General features: G+C 40.2%; 1 protein-coding gene across 1 annotated transcript in view; it reads left to right on the forward strand.

The window, feature by feature from the left end:
• Positions 1 to 1,095: 1,095 nt before the first annotated feature.
• The window catches only part of NWD2 (NACHT and WD repeat domain containing 2), a gene marked incomplete at its 3' end in the record, with an annotated part of 150,254 nt that continues 128,669 nt past the window's right edge, over positions 1,096 to 22,680 (forward strand). Inside the window, exon 1 of the mRNA XM_081304419.1 lies at positions 1,096 to 1,379. Within this exon, the coding sequence (XP_081160545.1) occupies positions 1,229 to 1,379 (151 nt within the window). The 5' untranslated portion in view covers positions 1,096 to 1,228. The remainder of the gene's footprint in view (positions 1,380 to 22,680) is intronic.

Here is a 22,680-nt window from a genome sequence, read left to right on the forward strand (position 1 = left end):
GGCTTCAGGCCAACTCTGATTTCTCACACACTTGCCCAGTCTGCCACCACCTGCACTTTTACGTGCTCCAGTGCGAGGCGGCGGGAGCCTGTCGCTCCCGGGAATCCGCAGCCGCCACCCAGGCCCAAGCGCGCACTGGACGGCTCGGGGCTTCCAGCATCCTTGCTGCTGACCGGCCTTAAAGCTGGTAGGCGCGCGGAACGGCCTGAGAAAGTGCCGCGGTGGGAGCAGGAAGAATCCCTGGGAGCAACTGAGGTCTCGGGAAAGGTCCCCGTGGAGATCCGCGCCCAGAGGGGGTCCGCGACCACGCGGCGAAGAGCACGTGAGCATCGCAGCTTGGCTATAAAATCCCCCGCTCGGAGGGGCGTGGGGAGCGCGTGCCGCGGCAAAACGCGTCCACCTGAGCCAGCAAGTCAAGGGGAAGGCGATTCTCTCCAGGACGTCCAAAGGTCTAGAGATTTGGTGCTGCGGAGCCTCGCAGTCTGGTCTCGGGTGCGTGCATCGAACTTTGATGCTGGGCTCCCTGTATTCCTGCAAAGGCGCACAGATGCCCGCACGCGTAGATTCCCGAAAATACCCAGGGTTCGTTTGACCTTTAGGATAGTTGGAGGGGGAATAACAGGACTCTCTGGCTGATTGATTTCTTGCCCTCCAGCAAGGAGGCAGCCTCCAGTACTAGCGTTTGTCCTCGCAAGGCTCAGGAGGCCTCTGGGGAGCCCCGAGACAGCGCGTCCAAGACCCGGCCACCTTTTAAACTAGTTATTTCTGCGCTGCGCAAAAGGCGGGTTCCGACCAACTCGGGACACCTTTCCCTAAAGTTTGATCTGTTCTCTTCGCCCGCCCAATCCTCGCCGCCTGGCGGCCCCCTCCTCCCACGGAGGGCGCGGGTGGGGAGATGGCCGCTGGCTCTCCCCAGCGCAAACAGGCGCTGTGCGCGTAGCCGCCGCCACGCTGACCTCCAGCTCCCGCCGGCTGCTAAGCTGAGTCCTGGCAGCGAGAGAAGGCAGTCGCCCGGAGGGGCTGAAGGCGGCGACGACTGGGGCCCTAGGGTCTATATGGCCGCTCCCTGCGGGCGGGTGGTGTGTGCCACGGAGCTCGCCCACAGCGCCTCGGGCTCAGAGCCGCTCTGAGCCTCGCCGCCTGCGGACATCGACAAACCCGCTTCCCGGAGCCGCGGGCAGGAACCCGAGGAGCAGGAGGTGGTGGCGGCCGTTCCTCCCAGAGGGCGATGTGGCCGGCCGGCGCGGGCACCAAGCTGCCCTGTCCCCGCGACTCTGCACTCCGGCGGGCGGCTTTCTCCGGAAACCTCACGGCCCTGCCTTCTCACCTAGTGCCCGCGGGCCGAAGCGTCCGGGTTTTCATCAGCGCCAACCCTGAAGGTAAGACAGAGCTACAAACCTCTGTCTGTCTGCGGGTCCACAGGCGGTAACCAAAGAGTGTGCGGTTGCACAGCCTGGTGCACTGAGCGTCCCCTGAGCTCCCTTCCTCCAGCCAAAGCTGTGGCAGCCCTGAGCGCGTGGGAATTTAATTCGAATTTTTTTTTCTCCTTTCACTCATCAGCACCCCTGTAGACTTCTCTTAGAACACCTTTACTTTTCCCCGGGTCGAGCTAAGAAACATCTGAGACATTAGGGGGTGCCTTCAACACCACCCCTTACCCCTTTCTTTTAGCGGTTTCTTCTCCGAGGTTATCGCAAACGCAAATAGTAGCTGTTCTCGGCTCCGCGGGGTTCCTGAATGGGGGCTTTGCCACTTGTCCTGGCCGAGGAGAGGTGGGGTTAAGGTTCCTGGAAACTCAACTCTTGCTATACCTTGAGGGGCCCAGTAGACCCTTGTGAAAGGAAGGGCCTTGGAGGAGGGGATTAGAGTTCTGGGGTTCCAGGGCGGCTGGCTCTCAGCCTAGCGCCGGTTTCACCATGGAATTCTTGGGATAAGCTCATCTCCTCTTTTGAGTGCCTGGGTTTGGTGTTCTCAGGTGGACCCCGGCCTACCCAGTCACGTTCCTGATCAAGGCTAATACCTGGTAGACGCTCAGTGAAAACTTGTTGATTTATTGCGTTCTCAATCAGCGGTTTATTGCCGGGTGGTCAGATCCCTGGTCATCACTACCTTTCAGTTCTCAGTGTTGAATGTTAATTTTGGTTGCAGTGGTGGGGCGGGCGGGAAGGACGCATTTGACTGGGGCTGGATAAAACTGAAGGAATTGTTCTTTTTTTAGGAGGAAAAAAGTTTGATTATAAAAAGAGTTATCTGGACTCGAGTATGAGAGATTTCAAGAATTTAACCTTTTTGAAGCCAGGTACGGTGATTCACTACTGTAATCACAAGCGACTCAGGAGGCTGAAGCAGGAAACCCTGTCTCAAAAAGGTCTGGGGATGTAGCTCAGTGGTAAAGCGCACCTGGAGTCAATCTCCACCACCGCAAAAACGGGGGGGGGGGGGAGGGTAACCTTTTCATACTCTTCAGAAGCCTTGAGTCTTATAAAGTTAAAAAAAAAAGTTTGCATTCAAATTACTGTTGGATGGGATCCTCATTTGAAAGCTCAAGTCTCTGTTGTTTGTGAAAAGCATCCAAAGAGGACCAAGAAAAGTAACTTTCTGGAAAATAATAGCGCCCCCCCCCAAAAAAAAGCACTATTGGAAGTTTCAAGTAAACTCATAATAAAGGAATGGGGAAAAATCGCATTGGTAACACTCATAATAGACTGTATACTTTTAAGGGAGGCTGTGAAGTCCTTTCATTGAGTTTACAACTTCCTCTCACAGAATTTAGGGCTTTCGGTACACTTAAGGAATCATTCTATGTCAAATAGGTCTTCCAGGGTTTTTACCTACATCTGGATTAAATACCCATGAAGACATACAGGCTGATTTAAGAAAACCTGCAAGTTGTTTCCAGAGTTTTAAAAAACATTTTTTAGCAATATTTTAAGTGTTTGAGAGAATTGTTAGAAAACATTTGTTCTTAAATTTTCAATTTTCCTGAGCTTAAAAAAAATGTTTTTGTGGAGTGATTAAATCTGCTAATGTGAAGCCAGCCAAATCGTTGCATCTTTCTCTTAAACTGCTTCTAAAATAGTGAAAATTCTGTGAATACCAGTAGATGTTTTTTTTTTTTTGCTTAAAATATGCAATTTCTATGATTAAAATGATAATGGATTTGTATTGTTACATTAACTTTAAAAATTCAGTATTGAGCTTATTTTCCTTACCAGTCTTCTGATTCCTAGTTTCTTAAAATTAAAGCTTTAGCATATATCAATTCTAGGAAAGCAAACAGGAGGGAGGTGCCAATGCCTTTTGATTACTGTTTTTTCTGCACAGCTTCAGTACTGATCAGAAAAGACCAGAAATGTGAAGCTTACTTGGGAAGTTTGAATAGGTGAAGGGCCTCACATTTTATCCACATAATCGAGCCAGGGGCATATTGAAGTAAAAAGACAGAGATGGGCATTTTTAATATTGTGAACATAAAGCCTTAAAATCTTTGTAAATGCTCCATCAGAGGCAGCACTTGCTGTAGGATCTTTATGGAAGCAATTTAGCAAGCAAGCAAATGGTTGTATATTGGTACGATCCAATATTAGATCCTTGGCCAATACTGAAGAGCCTCTCCACTGTCAAATTAAGACAAAGGGCATTATCTCATGCTTCCCAATACAGGCAGAAATCCAATTTATGTTCTAAATAAAAGCTACTTTGTGTTGAAGCCACAGCAATACTTACAGAATCAAGCAAGACTCTTCCTTAGATTATTGCTTTTAATAGATATTGCTTTACAAGGCTCATATAGAATTTCCCCATCTACAGTGAAGGTGATACATGTCCTCGGAATGAAAAAATTAATTTCCGTTATAACGGCTCATTCAATATTTTAATTTTGATTTCTATCCTCAAAGAGCCCTCTGAGTGTGGTGAACTTAGAGGTGTTTTCTCTGTCCTACAGATGACAAAACTAAGGCTGTATCAAGTTAAGCTGCTTTCCTGAATTAATATAGCAGGGTAAAATGGGGTAGAACCTGTAGAACCCTCAAAAACACCTGTCTTGGTGCTCTTTGGTCAGACCCTGTAAATATCTTACACCCACAAGGATAAGAGAACAAGCCAGATGTGGTGGATCAGTGCTGCCCAACATCTTCTGGCTGTCAGGCTGCAAGAGTATGAATAGCTGGAAAGGAACATGACTTCCTGACTGTGTGTGCTCCCACTGAGAGGTAGCCATAGAGGCATTTAAGGAATTTTCAGAATGTGCTAAACTCTAATGGACATATTCCTGTCCAAAAATATATTGGCATCTGACCAGTACTCACCACATGGAAGATGCTAAAGTCAGACCTGTGTGGGAGGCAATAGTATTTTCTCAGATTTGCTTAAATGGGTGGGCATTGGACTTCATCGAGTCCAACTTCCCATCCAACATGGGAATCCCATCTGTGGTACTTTTATTAATCCTTGGAGGTTATCTAGTCATTTAGCCACTTGCTGCCAGGATAGCACTTACACCTTCTTAGTGATATTAAATGATATTAAAATACATAAACTCTTTCATAGATAAAACTAAATTGTGGATGCAAATGGAGAAGAACCCTTCCTTTTGCTGGAGTTCTGAGGGCCCTCCCCCCGCCCCTTCCCTACCTCTATTCTAAGCTAATTTTGAGTAAACTGTTAACACGGAAGAAAAGCTAAAATATTGCTTTTTGCCTGATAAACACTGTGCTGGTCCATAATCCCTTATCTATGAAGCCCTAGGTCAGATATGATTTTGGAACCCCCTCTCTCTCTTTCTAAGGAAAATTCTCATATAATGTTTAAAATGTAGGGGCTGGGTTAGTATCCTATGTCAAATGTGTCTGTAGGGAATCATGACTTCCCTGTGATCAGTGTTGTACAGAACATCCCATAATTCTGGAAATGCTTTTATTGATTTGATGGCATTAGTCACATGGCTATTGTACATTGACTGATATGACTAAGAATCTGAATATTGAATCTTAATTTTAATTAGTTTAAACTTGAATATGCGTAGAACAACTAGTAGCCATTTATCAGTCAGCAAACCTCTAAGTTGATAAAGCTTGTAAGTGACTTCATGTCAGCTAAGGTCAGGTTTGGTAACCAGTTACTTCAGTGGCTTCAGGTTTTGCTGTCAGAAACCTCTCAAAGCTTTAGGGATTTTGGAATTACAGGTAAGTGGTATGGGCCTGCATTGAAGAGTGTGGTTTTAACTCCATGCCAGTGAGTTTACCAGTATTGAATCCCAGAATGACACAGACTTGGTCCTAGATTCAATCAGCAATGGATAGGACACACACCATCTGCTCCTACCTGTGGACAGAGTCAGACCTTTTAACTTCCAGATGTGGAGGAGCGAAGAAGAATGGCAAGTTTCCTTGCACAAGAGAAAGGCCTGAGCTATTGTGTTCAGATTTTCCTTTCACCTACAGCCATCAGATGGAGTCACTTCACCCCTGCGGAGTAGATGATGCCTTGCCTGTCTGGTGCTCCTATACCAGTGCACCTTCCTGGCATCTGGAGAGAAAAATCCCCCAACATTTATCTTTATGCATTTTTCAGTCCACTCGGATTTCCTCATTCACATCTCTGAGAGTTATGCACTCTACTCCCCAATATTGATGACCAGATGTTCAGCCTGTTCCACTTAAGTTTCTTTTGTTAGCTTGACTTTGCATCTCCCAGACTCTTTCCTTGCCCTGAGGTCTCATCAGGCTTGAGCTCCATTTTGATGGAAGCCACAATGAAGATGACCTGTTACTCCTTCATATGTGTATGTGGGTTTAGTGACTTCAACCAGCAGCCATTGGCTTCTGCTTATATTCCTAGACAAGAGGTAGAAAGACCTGAATTCACATGAAACCTATCAGTATTCTTGCCTTTCCTAATATCATAATTATTTCCATGAGTCCCTGATTTTTTTATTGTCTTTGTAAGTATTCAAAAAACAGCAAAATAATATATAGATAGATACATATGTGTATTCACAGGGCCATTTTGATATCCCAAGAGTAGCTTTAAAAGTGGAATCGTAAATAGTTACTATTTATTGTAGGTGTGCATAGGACACTTACAATAAGTGAGTTCTGAAATTCTACTTGTTGTGTATTCTAAGTCCTTGAGCAGACATTTACATAGGAGAAAGTATTAGACACAGGTGTAGGCTTTCGAACCAGTCTTCTTGGTTTTGATGCCTCGTGCCATTATTTAATGCAGTGTTTCTTCAGCAAGTTGTTTAACCTCTTTGTTCCTGAGTTCCTGATTTGTGAAAGAGGACAATAGTAGCATCTGCCTCTCAGGGTAGTAAGTAGATTCAGCTAATAGTTGTAAAATACTTAGAATAATGCTAGGCACATGGTAGGTATTAAATGTTTGCCTCTTGTAGCATGATCTTTATTTTCCACTAATATCCAGATACCATGTAGGAGTGTTAATGCAAACATAAATAAGGCATTTCTTACTATCCAGAAATGTAGTCTATGGAAGTATAACTGTTAGAACTCAGTAGTAAAATAAAATGCATTCTAGATCTTTCACAAATTTGGGCGCCTCCTAAAATCACTGTAAGGATTGTAACAACAAAAGTCGGGCACCACTAGGTATTTAGGTCACACTGCAAATGCTGCCACCCAGAGGGCAGGAAGCTGTATAAGCTGCTGCCAGTATCACAGTGCCCCTGGGTAATGGGCAGCTGGCATCCTCTACAAAACACATCTGCCGCAACCCACCTCGGCCACCACGACTAGTGGAAGAGGATTGTCTGGGTTCCCTTCCCTCCAGCCTTATGCCATTGCATCCCTTTGACAGAACCAGAATTGCATTTGGAACCTGGCAACAAGCAAGTCTAGGACTCTCTAGGCTTCCAGCGTCTGTACTGCCAAGGAAGAGTGGGTGGAAAGGGTAAAGGTTACTCCACATGGAAACGCAGCACCTTGCCCAGGAGGAAACGGGCACCATCATTCCTTCAGTGTTCATAAAGCACCATCTCTTTGCGGAATACACACACACACTTGATACCCCAAGAACATCTTTAAAAAGTAAAAGTCTTAAAAGAGAATATACCAAGTTGATTTTTTTTTTATGGTAAATGGTCACAGTTCCTAGAGCTTAGAATATAGCAATAAACAAAACAGACCAGGTCTCTGGTCTTAACAGAATTTGCATAAATAACATAATACACACAATGAGTGTCGTGCTAAAGGTACGAGCAGAGCATTCAAGGAGCACCAAGGAGAATTACATAAGCCAGCTCCAGGGATCAGAGGGAAGAGTTGGGAGGGTTCCCTCGATGAACAGAGCCAGGGTGTGGAAACCATTCTAGCTGATAATCAAGTAGGCAAAGTGATGATGAGATCTCCACAGGGAACAGAAAAAAATACTGTCTTTATTATTCAGTAAACAACTTTTATCTCTGAATAAGAACAGAATGAATATCTTGAGATGACACTTAAAATCATGACTTTGACCACACAGGCACACTATATCCAAATAGATTGTGGCTTTATGGTTTAATAAGCCAATAAAAGATCACCTGTGGATCTTTAAAATTGCTGTTACACCATAGGAATGATACCATTTGCCACTTCAAAAGCTGTCTTCAGGTTTCTATTTCATTTCTGTTTCAGTTACCTACTGCTTTATCAACCCACTTTAAAACTAAATGGCTCAAAACAATAGTTTATCATTTCTCATAATTCTGTGGTTGGGAACTGGGGCAAGGTTTAGCCAAGTGGCTCTTCAGTTCTACAGGATGTTGAATGGGGTCACATGCTACACTGTTTGGCTAAACATATGCCTGACTGGTCCCTTCTTCACGGGCACTTCAGTGACTCTCCATGCGGTGTCTGTCTTTCTCTACCCCTTACCCAACTTTTCTCTCATTTTTCAGGACTCCATTCCAAGATTCGGTGTATAGGATTTGGTTTTGTCCAAGAAAGGAAATGGTAGGTTCAAGGTGCAGAAAACTAGACCTCACTTCTTAATGTGAGGCAAGGTATATGCATACAGGGAAAGGAAGAATTCATGGTGGCCAACTTTCAAAATTACCACCACAACTCCAAAGTCATGTTGATTAATTTCTTTGACCTTCCTTCTTCATAGTTAAACAAGATAGGATGCAGAAAAAGCATATAATCTAATGGCCTGTGCACAGTAAGCTCTCAATAAGTCTTGATAATTCATTGTTATTACTTCAGCATTGGAGATTGAGCAGAAACTCGGTGAATAGAACCCTTTTTCTAGCAAGTTCCTAACTGGTTGAAAATTAGTGTCTATAAAAACAGACCAAACAGTTTGTAGATACAAGATCAAAATATCACCATTATTTATGGGAGATCCTTTTGTGCTTCCTAATACTAAATAGCAAAATCCCATATTTTTCCATGTACTCACTAGCAGTGGGAACCTCCAAAGACACCTTAAAACAGCCTGGAGGAAAGAGCAACCTGTGCTCTTGGGGCATAGATCAATCCCCAAGGGCAAGGAGTGAACTTTCCTGGTCTATTCTTCTAGGTTTTCCACTTCTGGGAAGGGTAAGTGAGGTGGTAAAGAGAGACCAATAAGACTCTTAACTTCAGAAGAACCCTTTAGATAACGGAAGAAGATACCTTCCACTAACTAGATTACTCACTTATTTTTAACCTTTGTACACAAAGCCTTTCATTACTCAAGACATGTCATTTAAATTAGATAAATGTATTGAATAGTGTAAATTACATTGCAATAAGATATCTAACAGAAGACAATGAGCTCTAATGTATGAAAGATAATAACCTAGGAACTATATACAAATATCACAATCAGAATATTTTTGAAAGTAAGTACTTAGCATGGCCTCTGGAACAGTCATTTTTTGTCTCCAGAAATGAGTTGTTTAAACCACGAAGTTTGGAGGTGGATTGATAGGCAGCAATAGATAACTGAAAACAAAGTAGGTTAAGAATTCACAAACACTTTTTTGTTTTTGTTTTGTTTTCTTGTACCAGATATTGAACCCAGGGGTGCTTAACCACTGAGCCATATCCCTGGCCCTTTAAAAAAAAAAAACAAAAAAACAAAAAAAAACTTTATTTTGAGACAAGGTCTCACTAAGTTGCTGAGGCTGGCTTTGAACGTGGGATCCTCCTGTCTCAGCCCCCCAAGTCACTGGGATTGCAGGTGTGTACCACCATGCCTGGCTCACAAACACTTTTTAAAAACGGCAGAGGAGCAAAGTCCTACGGAGCAACAGGAAGTAATTGAATTTGATAAAGTAAGCCTAAACTGCATTCTTATAAATCGGATTGGGCATATCAACATTTATTGAAATACTAAAAGTAATCCATTTTGTTTAGAATTCCTGGCAAGAATTGATCAAACAATATGTATTTCACTGAGACAGTAAGAAACATCAAGTAACCAACTTTAACACTCGTAATATTTCATGGATTCAAATTCAAAGCATATACGGAGGAGCTGAACTATACGTATTCAGACATTGAAGACTGTTTATAAACTTAGACCAGGTATAATAAACTAGCCAGGCTCTTTTCAACTCAAAAATCTTCTTTTAAATGTCGCTACTAGGGCTGGTGCTATAGCTCAATGGCAGAGCACTTGCCCAGCACATGTGAGGCTCTGGTTTTGATCCTTAGCTCAGGTTACCATAGGGCACAGGGGGTGAGAACAGCACCATTGCACATGGCGTAAGGTGTACTTCCAATTATGTCAGAGGATGATGCAGGGACTGGACAGTACGAAGCCTTATTCAGTACAAATGAGGACTTTAGAACAATACTTAAAAGATGAGAAACATAGTTGAAGCCAAGATGTTCCAGATGGAAGGAATACTATATGTCCTGGAAGTCAGGTATTAGTAGCAGCTTCCTAGAAAACTTTGTAGAGATGGATGTGGGGCCAAGTTCAGGTTTGGTGGGAAGGAGATCAGTCATTAGTAAAGTCTGTGGTATGAGGAGTGGTATTTGTCTTGATTTGTGCAGTGTACTTGTGATTACAAACATGGTGGTATAGAAGGTGGAGTGATGGGAACAGCAGAGAAGTTTTATTTCATTTGGCCAAAGCAGAGAGGACAAATCAAAATACAATGGAAATTTTTGCCCTGAAACTAACTGGTAAGAAATTTCATTGCTTACATGACAGAACTGGTAGAATCACAGCTTCTTAAAGGTAGAAGAATTGAAACACTAAAACTATTAAAAGGACTGGAAATCTGCTTATGTCAAGTAGTACCTGCATGTCAGTTCGTTGCTAAGCAAAGAGTAGCTTCAGCAAAGGATCACACTCAATGACATTTTATAAAACTTTAAGTAAAATGAAAATTCAGGAATTACTAAGGTCATTGTATGATAAGCAGAGAAACTTAGCCAAAGATATAAAATGATTTTTTTTAAAAAAATTGTTAAGAGCATTGGAAAGAAGACATGAAAATAACTCCTTTTAAAGCACAAGTTCTCCATTCATAGGTCTAAATAATCGGTTGTTTTAGGCCATTTTCTGTTGCTATAATAAAATAAATATGGTTTAGATATGAGGTGTCCCCCAAAAGCTTATGTGTGAGACAATGAAAGAATGTTCAGAGGTGAAATGATTGGGTTCTGAGAACCTTGACCATGAATATGGATTAACTGTGTAGTAACTGCAGGAAGGTAGGGTGTGTCAGGAGAAAGTAGATCCCTGGGGGTCTGACTTTGGGGTTTCTATTTTGTCCCTTGTGAGCACAGCTCACGCTCTGCTTCCTCATTGCCATGTCCTAAACTGCTTTCCTCTGCCATGTCCTTTCACTGTGTTGGTCTGCCTCACCTTGGGCCCAGAGCTATGGAGTGGACCAACCCATGGAACCTCTGAAACTATGAGCCAAAATAAAGTTTTCCTCCTCTCCATTGTTCTTGTCAGGTCTTTTGGTCACAGTAATGAACAAAAACTGACTAAAACAACATACCCAAGCCTGGTAATTGGGAAGGAAAGGAGGTTTATTTAACTTGCAGTTCTGAAGGCCCAGGAGCATAGCACCAGCATCTGCTTGGCTCTGGTGAGGGTCTCCTGGCTGCATCATATGTAGCTGATCTCAGCATGGCAGCAGCTTGCATGGGAGGGAGAGATGACAGGCAAAATCGGAAGCCAGAGAGAAGCAAGGGTCAGGCCTGATCTTTTATACCAACTTGTTCTCATGGGAACGACATTAATCTGTTGTGAGGGTGGATCCCAACCTCACACTAGACCCCACCTCCTAAAGGTTCTGCCATCTCCCAACCTCACCAACCTTCCAGTGCATTAACCTCTGTGGGACATGCTCAGACCATATCCAAACCACAACATCTTTATACAGAAGCATATTGCAATTACAATGTAAGGAATATGTAGGTAAACGGAAAAAAAAGATTCAGACCTTTTCTCCTCTAAGAAGTTACCATTTGGATATTTATCTTTAAAGTAATGGGAGATGGGAGCTTCACGGTCTAAGAAAATCACTGCTGAATAAGAAATCTTAAGGAGTTAAGAGTTTTGTCACATGATTCTCAACGTTTTGGGTACTCCTTCCATGACTTCTTTTGAATTTTGTCCAAGAGAATACAGAAATGGCAGAGCATCAGTTTGGGGGGTAGGCTTTTAGAAGTTGGCCACTTTTACTTTCTGTATTTAGAAATAATTATTCTTAGAATCTGGCCACACCTTGGAGAGACACCTCTGGAGAGATGTCCAGAGCCAGCACCACCTTGCCCACAGGGAGAATGAACTGTCTTGGAAGTGGACCTCCACTCCCAGGTGAGCTGTCCTGTTGACTGATTCTGCATGACACATAGACTGACTTCCTACCAAACTCAATCCAAATTGCAGGTTCAAGGGGACAATCGTGGTAGTGATGTTAAACCACTGATTTTAGTTTGTTGTACAATGAAATAAATGAAATTGGCAAGATAGAACAAATTTATTGTAGTGTGTACTAGTTTAGAAAAAAAGAATTTGGGGGTGAGATCCAGGTTTCCATCCCAAGATTTGTTGTAAACTTGAATAAGGTATTTGGTCTCTTCCAGTTTCATTTCTCTTCTGAAAATTGGGGCACTCCTCCCATTAAAAGGTGAGGTCCATGACTTCTCCTCATAAGGCTGTTGTGAAAAAGAAAGGAAATACTGTATGCAGCACCTAAAACAATGACTGAAAGATAGCCAGGACTCAAACATTATATGTAGGGCTGGGCATGGTGAGGCATGCCTATGATCCAGAGCTGAGGCAGGAGATACCCAGACACAGCAGCTCAGTGAAACCCTGTCTCAAAATAAAAAGAGGTGAGGATTGTAGCTCAGTGGTTGAGTGCTCCTGGTTCAGTCTTCAATGTCCCCCCACCAAAACAAGGTAGGAATTTGTTAATAGCCCTTGAAGATAAGTTTTAAGGACTACCATGTCTTGAGAATTACTTGAGAAAGAATTTCTTTTTTAATCATAGCATGAAAAGGGTTAATTTTCCCATTACACTTCCTATGTAGCTATGCCTGTTCTCAGAGGAAACTAGATAAAACCACTGTATTTTTAAAATATTGGCTTAAAGCATAAATATGAAATCACCCTAAGCTACAAGGTATTAAATTAGTAAGCTACATCTCTAAAAGAGAAGAAACCACTAAATCATTAAATATATATATATATATATATATATATATATATATATATATATATATATATATTAATTAATTATCTGGCCAAGAAAAAAAAAACTTTTTGAAGTGATAGGTTGCAAGCAGTTCAATAAAGTGAAGCAGAGTTCAATAAAGGGACATTCAAAGAGAATAAAAAGTATTTCCTCCTTTTTAATGTAAAATGTGCTAAACTCATATCAGAAGGTATGACTTCTTTCACACATGAAGAATTCATTTAATGTTGCTTTAAGTCTGCACAAGGGTTCATAAATTCCATTTCTCTGGTATCTGTTCATCTTTTAGACTTTAATACACTTTCCTGGCCATAGATATTTCAAAGAGCATGTGATATCCATGTTTTATGTAGAAAGTTTAAAAAAAAAAGAATATCCACAATTGCTTAGGAGAAGTTTCAATGAAAGTCTCATGTATTATTGAAAAACTATTCCAATTGGTTACTATAGTAGAATGACCCAGCTAATTCTTAATGTAAATTGATTATTCTTATCATATGCTGTACTGATTTTTTAAATATTTTTAGATTATAATGAACCTTTATTTTATCCATTTATTTATATATGGAGCTGAGACTTGAACCCAGTGCTCACACATGCTAGGCAAGTGCTGTACCACTGAGCCACAACCCCAGGCCTGTACTGTTTTTTATAAGCCCACATTATAGTGACAAAAGAGCACAGTGTTCCCATTGGTGTGCATGTTTGGGAATGGAGGAGGTGGCTTTGTTCTTGGGGTAGGTGGATGATAATTTGAATCTGGAGAGGTCACCAGTCACTTATTCACTGATTCTGCCTTACAAATCTGAGAGGAGAACAGCATGAGGGAGAAGCCATGGCTTCAAGGAATTTTTCAAAGAGAAATGGCTTCACTTGGATCTTGGTGCTACTTGAAAAGGCCTAGAAATTAAAGCAGTCCAGCCCCTCTGGGAGCAGATGGAGAATGCTCAGTGTGAGCAGGCTGAAGATGCCCCAGGAGCTGCTCTCCCATACAAATCCAGGATGCTTATCTGAAGAAAAGGAAACTTGGGGCTTAGCCAAATGCTTTAGTTTTATACGGAGAGTTTAAAAATAATTTGCTCATTCATTGACTTTATAGTTATTGTACAATCTTTTTTTGGTTTTTCAATACCTTTTCCTGGTTGGAAAATTAGTCTATCTACACTGTGTCAAAGGGAGAAAAGGATTTCTCTCTTGTGGGTATCACGAGAAGGACTGCAGTCCCAGCGCATGCTCCGGAGGCAGCTATGGTGGTTAGGTTCAGGGGTCCTTGGCAACACTCTGCTGACCCCAAAATATGTGTGTAAATTTCTTTTGCAGCACCATATGTGCAGAATTCCAGGGCACGAGTTTCATTTGATACAGAGCATCAGGGGTGATAAGAAATTGGGTCAGGCATCTTGTGGAAGTCATATCATGAGGGACCAACATGCTATCTCATCAGAATTATTAAACTTGGCTCCAGAAGCCAACTTTACCTACAAAGGATAAGAATTTTCCCTATTTACTTATTTAGGGAATATATTCACTCGTTGATTCATCTCAGTTTTAAAAGTCATTCTAAGAAAATATTCCATAATGGTTGTAACAATTTATACCAATAATGAGGAAAAGTTTCCCTTTTATCCACACCCTCATTTGTTGTCTCTTGTCTTTTTGATAATAGCCATCCTAACAGATGTGCGGTGGTATATCATTGTGGGCATTGATTTGCATTTCCCTGATTAACCAGTCATGTTGGGAAAGAGGATATGACAATATTCACTGGGATGTATAGGTTCTGGTAGGTTTGCTAAATCTTGTCTTTCTCCTTGCACACCCCCAGCGCACACACCAGAAATTCACTGGTTCATTCAGTGGTAGGGTGGTAAGATATGGAGACTAACCTGCATCTCACCAGTTATCCAAGTTCCAAGGAACTAACATGGAATTGAACAAGATACATAGTATTTGGATATTTATAGATAGACTTATATAAAAAGGGGAAAAGGACACCAATTCACATGTGACCTGATTATACAGGAAATCCTCTCTGATCTGGCATGGGGTAGAGTCAAATCTTGATGTCTAAGGGCTACAAAATGGCACAGGATACTTTTTGGTATAGCTCCAGGATTCCCTGCCACATCTTCTAACCAAATCTCTAGGAAATTGTTAAAAATTATTTGAGAGAGGAAACTAAAACAACAATTTGGAAGCCCATTATGAAGTTCATGGGACAAGAACCTCCAGCACTATGATGTCTCAGTAGCAGCAATAAGATTCCAACATCAGAGTCCTAGGTGAATGTCACCTGGGGAATCTTGCAACATAGCAGCAGAAACTTTGTTGTGACCCCCATCAGGGACCACAGTGGATACATGGTACAGCTGATAAGCTCCCGGGGCATTTTGTGTATAGTAGAACCTATCATTGCAGGAGAAAATGTAATGGCCAATAAGGGGACATGTAAGTCACATATTTCATTGCAGAAACACTATTGCATAGCCAAAGCTGTCCAGCACTTCTCCAGTCGGGGTGGCTCAGGGAGCATGTGTTACACATGCTTTCAAAGAGTCATCAATAGCAAAGCTCGTGTTTGGGTTGGCACTGGATCAGAAAGGGTTACTTCCAGTATCTGGGCTCCACCACTTTGTAGCAGTGAAATTTCTTTCTTAACATCTCCAAGCCTTGTTTTCTTTCTTCATCTTTAAAATTGGGCTTTGAACAGTATTTGACTTTTAAGGTTCCTATGAGGATTAGTGAGATATGAAAAGCAAGTAGCCCTATGACTGGCACATAATTGATACATTAATGCCACTTGTTAATGATGATTCAAAGTGGAAATAGAATTACTGAGTAAGTGGGAGGGAGGGAGAAACAGGGTGCAAGAGGGGGAAGGGAAGGATAGCAGAGAAGAGGAAAAATATCTAGTCTTTATAAATTTTAATAGAGAAATGACTTAAGTAGATGATAAATTGGAATAGGCCCTGAATTATTTTTTTAAAAAGAAATGAAATTATTATAGCCATAGAGCTTTAGGTGATTGTCAGAAGCATTTGAATATATTGCCTTTATTCCTATTTACTGAGTTCCTGTAAACAGAGATAAATACTACTTTCTAGTCATCCTTGAACCGAGATTGCAATTAAAGAGAGTTCTAGGACTGTGTTTGATGGTTATTAAGATGGAGGTTACAGAAAGGGACACCAAGACAGTTAATAACTGCTCCATTTATTTCAGATTGGACCAGCCAACCTATTCAAACCCAAGGAGATTGAGGACCCAACTTCATTCAATCTATCCATTCCCAATTTGAACAGATAACTGTCAGCTTAATTTAATGCCTGGATGAATTCAGATGGATGGGTGATTTTTAAAAATCAGACCCTTCCTACATAATAGGAAGACATGAAGAATTTGAGTGGATTGCTGAAGGTTAAATAACAATGAGCTTCACGTGTCCTTAACTTTTCAGAGAGCTTGCTTTACTTTCAGTGGGAGTATGAGCTTAGTAATGTCTCTCCCTTAAGTAAAATGATGTTTCTCTATCCACTTCCTCCTATAGTTGTTTTGTGTCATTTTTTTTTAATATATATATATATATATATATATATATATATATATATATATATATATAATTATCTGACCTTTTTCCTAAATAGGCCATTTTGTGTAGCCACTACACTTGATGTTCTGGAGATTTTTGCCCAAGGAGGTTGAATATATTTATATCTGGATATGTCCATATGTCAAACAGATCTTTCAATCTGGATTTGAAAGCTGTTAAGGCTATATAGCACTATGAAATTCCATGCTCCATGAAATCGAATAAAAACAAATGCTCTTGACATATCACCAGACATTTTCAAAAGATCAAAAGTAAAATGTAAAAAATGAGACTTTGTTCTATAGCATATAAAATTAAAAGCAAAATAGAATCTGGTCTTTTTTCACCAGCATAGTTGTAGTTTATGTACACAGGTAAATACATAGTTTCCTGTTTAAGTTGTAAAAAGATTGATCATATTTATGTTAATGGTGTGTTTTAAAAATATTTTATCAACATAATGTCATTTTCTAATCAAAGTGACATCAACATAAATAAAATATAGACTGTTTGCCTTTGGCATAGTTTTTTTGCTATGCAATTATCAGAATATGCTGGTGAAGAGCTTGCTGCAGAAAGAATAAGACACAGTGAACACAAAGCAGGGCTTTCAGCCTTAAATGCTTAAAATTGTCATACATTTCAACAGCTACTAAAACAGAGCATGTATTGTCTCCCAAGCCCAACAACAGCTTATTCTGTGAATTGATTGAAAATTCTTCTACTCTTCCGCCAAAAATTGGAGTTCTTTGTGACAATAACGACAACAGTAATAATTCTTGGGAAAGAAAGAAACTGAAGATTCTTTTCTAGATAAGTGATATGATCATGTATCATTTCATAACAATAGGGAAATGTTCTTTGAGATGTCTCATTCAGCAATTTTGTGATCATGTGAACATCATAGAGTGCAATTAACACAAACTGAGATGGTGACATTACTTGGCCTCGTAATCTTGTGGAACCACCATCATATCTGCAGGCCATCAATGGCTGAAACTTTGTTGCATTTTAAAGGACTCAGTATAATGAAACAAAGCAAAATGTGATCAATGTCATGAAAGGTCAACAGAAGATGGTGTAATTAATGATATAAATTAAGAAGAATATACAATGTAATAGTTTGAGAAGGTGTTTGTGGTGATGAAATCGCTGAAGTTGGGAAATATATAAAGAAAACATGTTTATTTAGCTTATGATTTTGGAACTTAAAAATAGCATTATGCTGGCTCTGGCGAGGGTCATTCTAACTACATCGCATCATGGTGGGAGCCTATGGGGAAGGGAGAGATCACATTGTGTAATAGGAAGCCATAGCATGAAGAGAAGACTTTCATAATTCATTCTTATAAGAATTAACTCGGGATCCTATGGGAACTACCTTATCCCTTCCAAGAGCAGTGCTTGATGACCTCCATTAGGCCCTACCTCTTAAAATTTCCACCACCTGTTAACATTGTCACATTGGGGACTAAGCATGCTTCCAAAATATGAAAATGGACAGAACACATCCAGACCACAGTGGTCATTATGTGGCACATGACCTCACTTCTAGTAGAATGACCTGCAGTGAACAACCCAGTAAGATTCAATGGAGCCAACAGCACACAAAAGTAAAAATACACAAAAGTAAGAAATGTGAGATTTATACTCAGTAGCTTACAATGTAGTTACTGAGGTCGACATTTGAAAGATGAGAAGCAAATGAACAATGAAGCATTTGCATTATTTTCTGTTGCTTCTGGAACACACATCATATTTATATGTTAATAGTGATCATAAGAAGTCTGCCCTTAGATTCAGTAGGCTAATGTAAAGATGATGACAGGCCTGCATTCTCTCTGGACACTCTAGGAAAGAACCCGTTTCCTCAAATTTTCTACCTTCTAGACTCTACCTGCCTTTCTGAGCTCATGGTCACTTCCTCCATTCAAAGCCAGTAAGTAGCAGAGCATCCTTCACACTGTCTCTGACCCCACTGTCACATCTCTGGTCCTGCTTTCATGGTCACATTTGCTGCTCTCCGATCCTTTTTCTTCACTGTTACAAGAACCTTTGTGATTACTTTGGATATTCCCAGATAATCCAGTCTGGTTTCCCCATCCCAATATTCTTAGCTTAATCCCATCTGCATAGCCCCCTTTTCCATGTTATGTAACATTCCCAGGTTCCAGAGATGAAGTTGAGGGTTGTTTTTTTTTTGTTTGTTTTGTTTTGTTTTTCAAGTTGAGGATTTTTTCCTTTTGAAAGGAAAAAAAATTTTTCATTGTAGCTAATTTAGCTTACCACAATATTGGAGCCTTTATGAAAACAAAAATCTTTACAGCCTTGAACCTGCGATTCTGTAATGTCACAGTCTTCCTCTTCAGCTTCACTCTCTACCAGACCTCTGAGATCACTCTTTTGAGTACAATTCTGCCTTTTCCCTCCTCTGTACCTTTGTTCAGGAATCTTCCTCACTTTTCAGAATCCTACCCCTCCCTCAAGGCCAATCTCAAAGGATGTATTCTGCATTTATTGATTCAGATTTTCTCAAAATAGCCTAGACACTTAGGTTGCAGGTGTCAAAAACCTGCATTCAAATATGGTGAAACAAGAACTGGCAAGGCTATTACCACAATTAACCAAATTGTGACAGGGCAGGGATGGATGCAGCCTCAGAAACTGCTATGGTCAGGAGCTTGAATAGGATCAGAATTGTCTATTTTTGCTTCTTTATGAATGACTACTTGGTGCTCTTAGACCAGTTCTTCTGACTTTGGTGGACATGTATGCAACCAGAGGTTACTGCAGGCTCATGATTTTACAGCTTTTAAACAAAGAAAAAGGCTCTCTTTTTCAAAGTTTGAAAACACTTCTAAGATATGTCCAACCTTAGACCAAGTACTGTGGCCAGATGATCACTACTGAAACACAAACAGGAAAATGGGAAGTTTTTTTTTTTTTTAACAGAAAAGGGAAGAAGTGAGAGGTTAAAAAAAATCATTACAGCTACCAGCAAGCATGCCTTCTCAAACAATTACATTGTATATTCTTCTTAATTTATGTCATCATTAATTTCACCATCTTCTCTGTTTTCCTTTCATGACATTGATCACATTTTGCTTTGTTTCATTATACTGAGTCCTTTTTTAAAAAAAAAAAAGTGCTTATCTTTCTCATTTTCACCTTCTCCCTCCCCACCAGCACCAAGTACTGTGCAATATTGATATTAAATGTACAGTAAATGTGTTAAATTGGGTTGAAAATATATTTTAGCCCAAGAGATATCTCAAGGCAGCTCAAGGTTAATTAAAGTAAGTGTTAAAAATTCAAAGAAATTAAGTGCACTGTGAAGTTTAATAACTTGAAAATTTTTTATAGCTTATACTAGGTCTTGAAAGATGAGTAGAATTTATGTAGAAAAAGCAAAGATAATGGGGTATTACAAAATTCATGATAGGGAAATATAAATAATCCGGAAACTATAGTGTAGGTAGAAAACACTGCTTTCATTCTGGGACTTCTTCCATGACTGTTTCTAGAAGTCATAAATATTTCATGTTCATATTAATTAGAAATTGTCGTAGCAGGATAGCAATTTTTCTGTATCTTGCAATGATTCATTCATTCACTGAATTACTTATTGGGTGCTTACTATGATTATTTATGCAAATTCAGGGATGTGACTCATATTAAGGAACTCACTGATTCAAAGAGGTAAATGAGCCAAGGGAAGAGATTGCTGAGGAGGAATTGGAGGAAAGCAGTGCCAATGCTAGCCACCTCAGCTCCACCAGAGCCCATCACTTTGAAGACTTTATAAGGACCTGTCAAGTCACAGAGTATCTTTCACCTAACGCCAACATTGAAGGGCTGTATACATTTTTGATGTGTTTCTTTCCCAAAAAAAGATAGTATCTGTTTGACAAGGCTATAACCCTTGAATTGAGAGCTTCATCCAAGAATGCAGTTGGACACAATTTACAGTGAAGTTATAGGCTGTAAATTTAAAATAATTAAAATCCTGTGGCCAGAATCCTGAAATGCTTTCTGGCCTTAATGTGTTCTTTAAAACAAACAAAAATGTGAATACTTGCCATGTGCCAGGAATTACTATTACAACACAATTAATAGCATTACAATATTATTATAAACAATAATGGGCACAGTAATAGCAATATTTAATGACTCTTCCCCCTGGCAGCTTCCTGTCTGATGAGGGAGGCAAACACAGAAACAGGAAATTTCAGTTGGATGCCATTAGAATTTTGGTTTTGGAGAACCACCATCCTGTTTCCAGTCCTCATTCTTCAAACCTAATCCACTCCTTCTCCACTGCCACCTTGATCTGCTTCTGGGCCCTGTCTTATTTCCTATAGGAATCTCTTTATAGGAAAGATGACTTTGTGTTGAAAAAAAAATCTCTGCACTTCTTTTCACGCCAGAAACATCTAGACACCCTTCCCACCTGTTAAATGAAGACGGAGCACAAGAGTGAGATGCCAAACCTTCCATAATTTGGCACTGTCCTCCCAGCTGGCTGATTTCTTCCTCGTAGCATGTCTTCATATATTCCTCCATACTAAACCTTTGTGTGTCTTTTCCCCTCTCCTGTTCTTTTTGTCCATTACTCAGCAAAACCTGTGAATTTTTTAGGTTTCAATTTAAATTCTACATTTTGCTGAAAGTCATCTTGAATGAGCTAGGGAAATTACTACTTAAATATTGATGTTCAATCATGGGTCTTTTGCTTTATTCCTTTTCTATGTCTAATACCTATGCTGTACTTCCAAATTCCTTGTCAGCTAATAAAGATCCAGGGACTCAGCTATATTCATTTATAGATTCTCAGCACCATGGATAGTACCCTGCCAGAAGGAACCTAATAAATATGTAGGGCAGTTTGCAATACCTAACTTTAATATTGATAAGACAATTACAGATGTTGATAGAAATATAACACCTTTATCCAGTAAGATCACTTAGTGTCATTAGTTATGTATCCCATAATTGCTAAGAACCTTAAAAAGCAATTTTGCAATATTTAGAGGAAAATGCAGACCATCAGCATGAAGAAATCAATGTTTTAAGAAAATTATTCTGCCAGCTATATCATATAGGAGGATGATGAGGGGGGACTGGTGGCAGGAATACAAGCCCAAATGCAGGTACAGTAAATCAGGCTTAAGAGGCAAATGAATATGTGGAATGATTTTTCTCAAACACCTAGCATAGCCCAGTGGAATAAAAAGTCATTTAAATATTGCCAGGGCTCATTTGACAAATGGAAATAAATCACCAGGCTGTATTTCCAGTAACTGGTCAGTCTATTTTTAGCTAAGTAAGGTCAGATAGAGGGAAAGTTATATTTCCCACAGCAGTGATTTCCCACAGCAGTCTTTGGGAGACTTATTTGTCATTATGAGATTTGTGTTTTATCATGTAAAGGTGTGCATTGATGGTTTTGTAAGAATTAAACATGATAACCTTTGTCTTCATTATAGTAAAGAACACATTGCTGCTGTGCTAAAATCAAAAATAAGTTTTTAAATAAAAATTGAACCTTTATTAAAAATGACAGCAGTCATATTTTGGCTTGATTTAGAACATCCAAATGCTTCTCTCTACTCATACTACTCTTAATTGTTGGTTGTATTTTTAATTAGCAAGCGATAGAAGACTGATTGATGTCTAAATTATCAAAGTAAAAAGTGGAAGGTCAGTCCACAGTCTTATAACTAAGAATCTTCTTATGAAATGAAATTCACACGCAGTAAAACACATACATCTTACATATGCAGTTATAATTTGATGGATTTTAGTGGTTTACTCACTTGTGGAACCATCCCTTTTCACCCCAAAATCTACTTGGGTGTTCTTTCCACTACCAGTCTCATTCTACATACGCACCACTGTTTCCATCACAGCTGATGAGTTTGGTTTTGAACTACTTTCAGACAAAATCATACAGTGGAAACTCTTGCCCCCGGCTTTCATCACTCAGCATAAGGTTTTGAAACTTTGGCATTGCTGAGTGTGTATCAGAGCTCAGTCTTTTTTATAGCTGATTATTATTCTGTCTTAGGACACACCACAAATTGCTTATACATTATTTTTTTGATGAACTTTCAGGTTTTCTCCAGTGTTTGCTCTTAATTAAACTATTAACATTTTTTAAAGTCCCTGTGGTTTTTCATTTGTTAAGTATCTAGGAGTGGAAATTGAAACCCTCCATGTTGAAATACATGGAGTGTTAAAGTAGATGTTTAGTTTTTCGGTGGACACAACATCTTTGTATGTGGTGCTGAGGCTCAAACCCCGGCCTCACGCATGCCAGGCGAGCGAGCTATCGCTTGAGCCGCATCCCCAGCCCCAATTTTGTCTGTGATCTTAAGTGGAATTATTTTGTGTCCTTTTCTAGTTCTCTACTGGTGTGTGTGTGTGTGTGTGTGTG

Source organism: Spermophilus citellus, assembly GCF_964194105.1.
Source record: "Spermophilus citellus genome assembly, chromosome: 8".
NCBI lineage: Eukaryota > Metazoa > Chordata > Mammalia > Rodentia > Sciuridae > Spermophilus > Spermophilus citellus.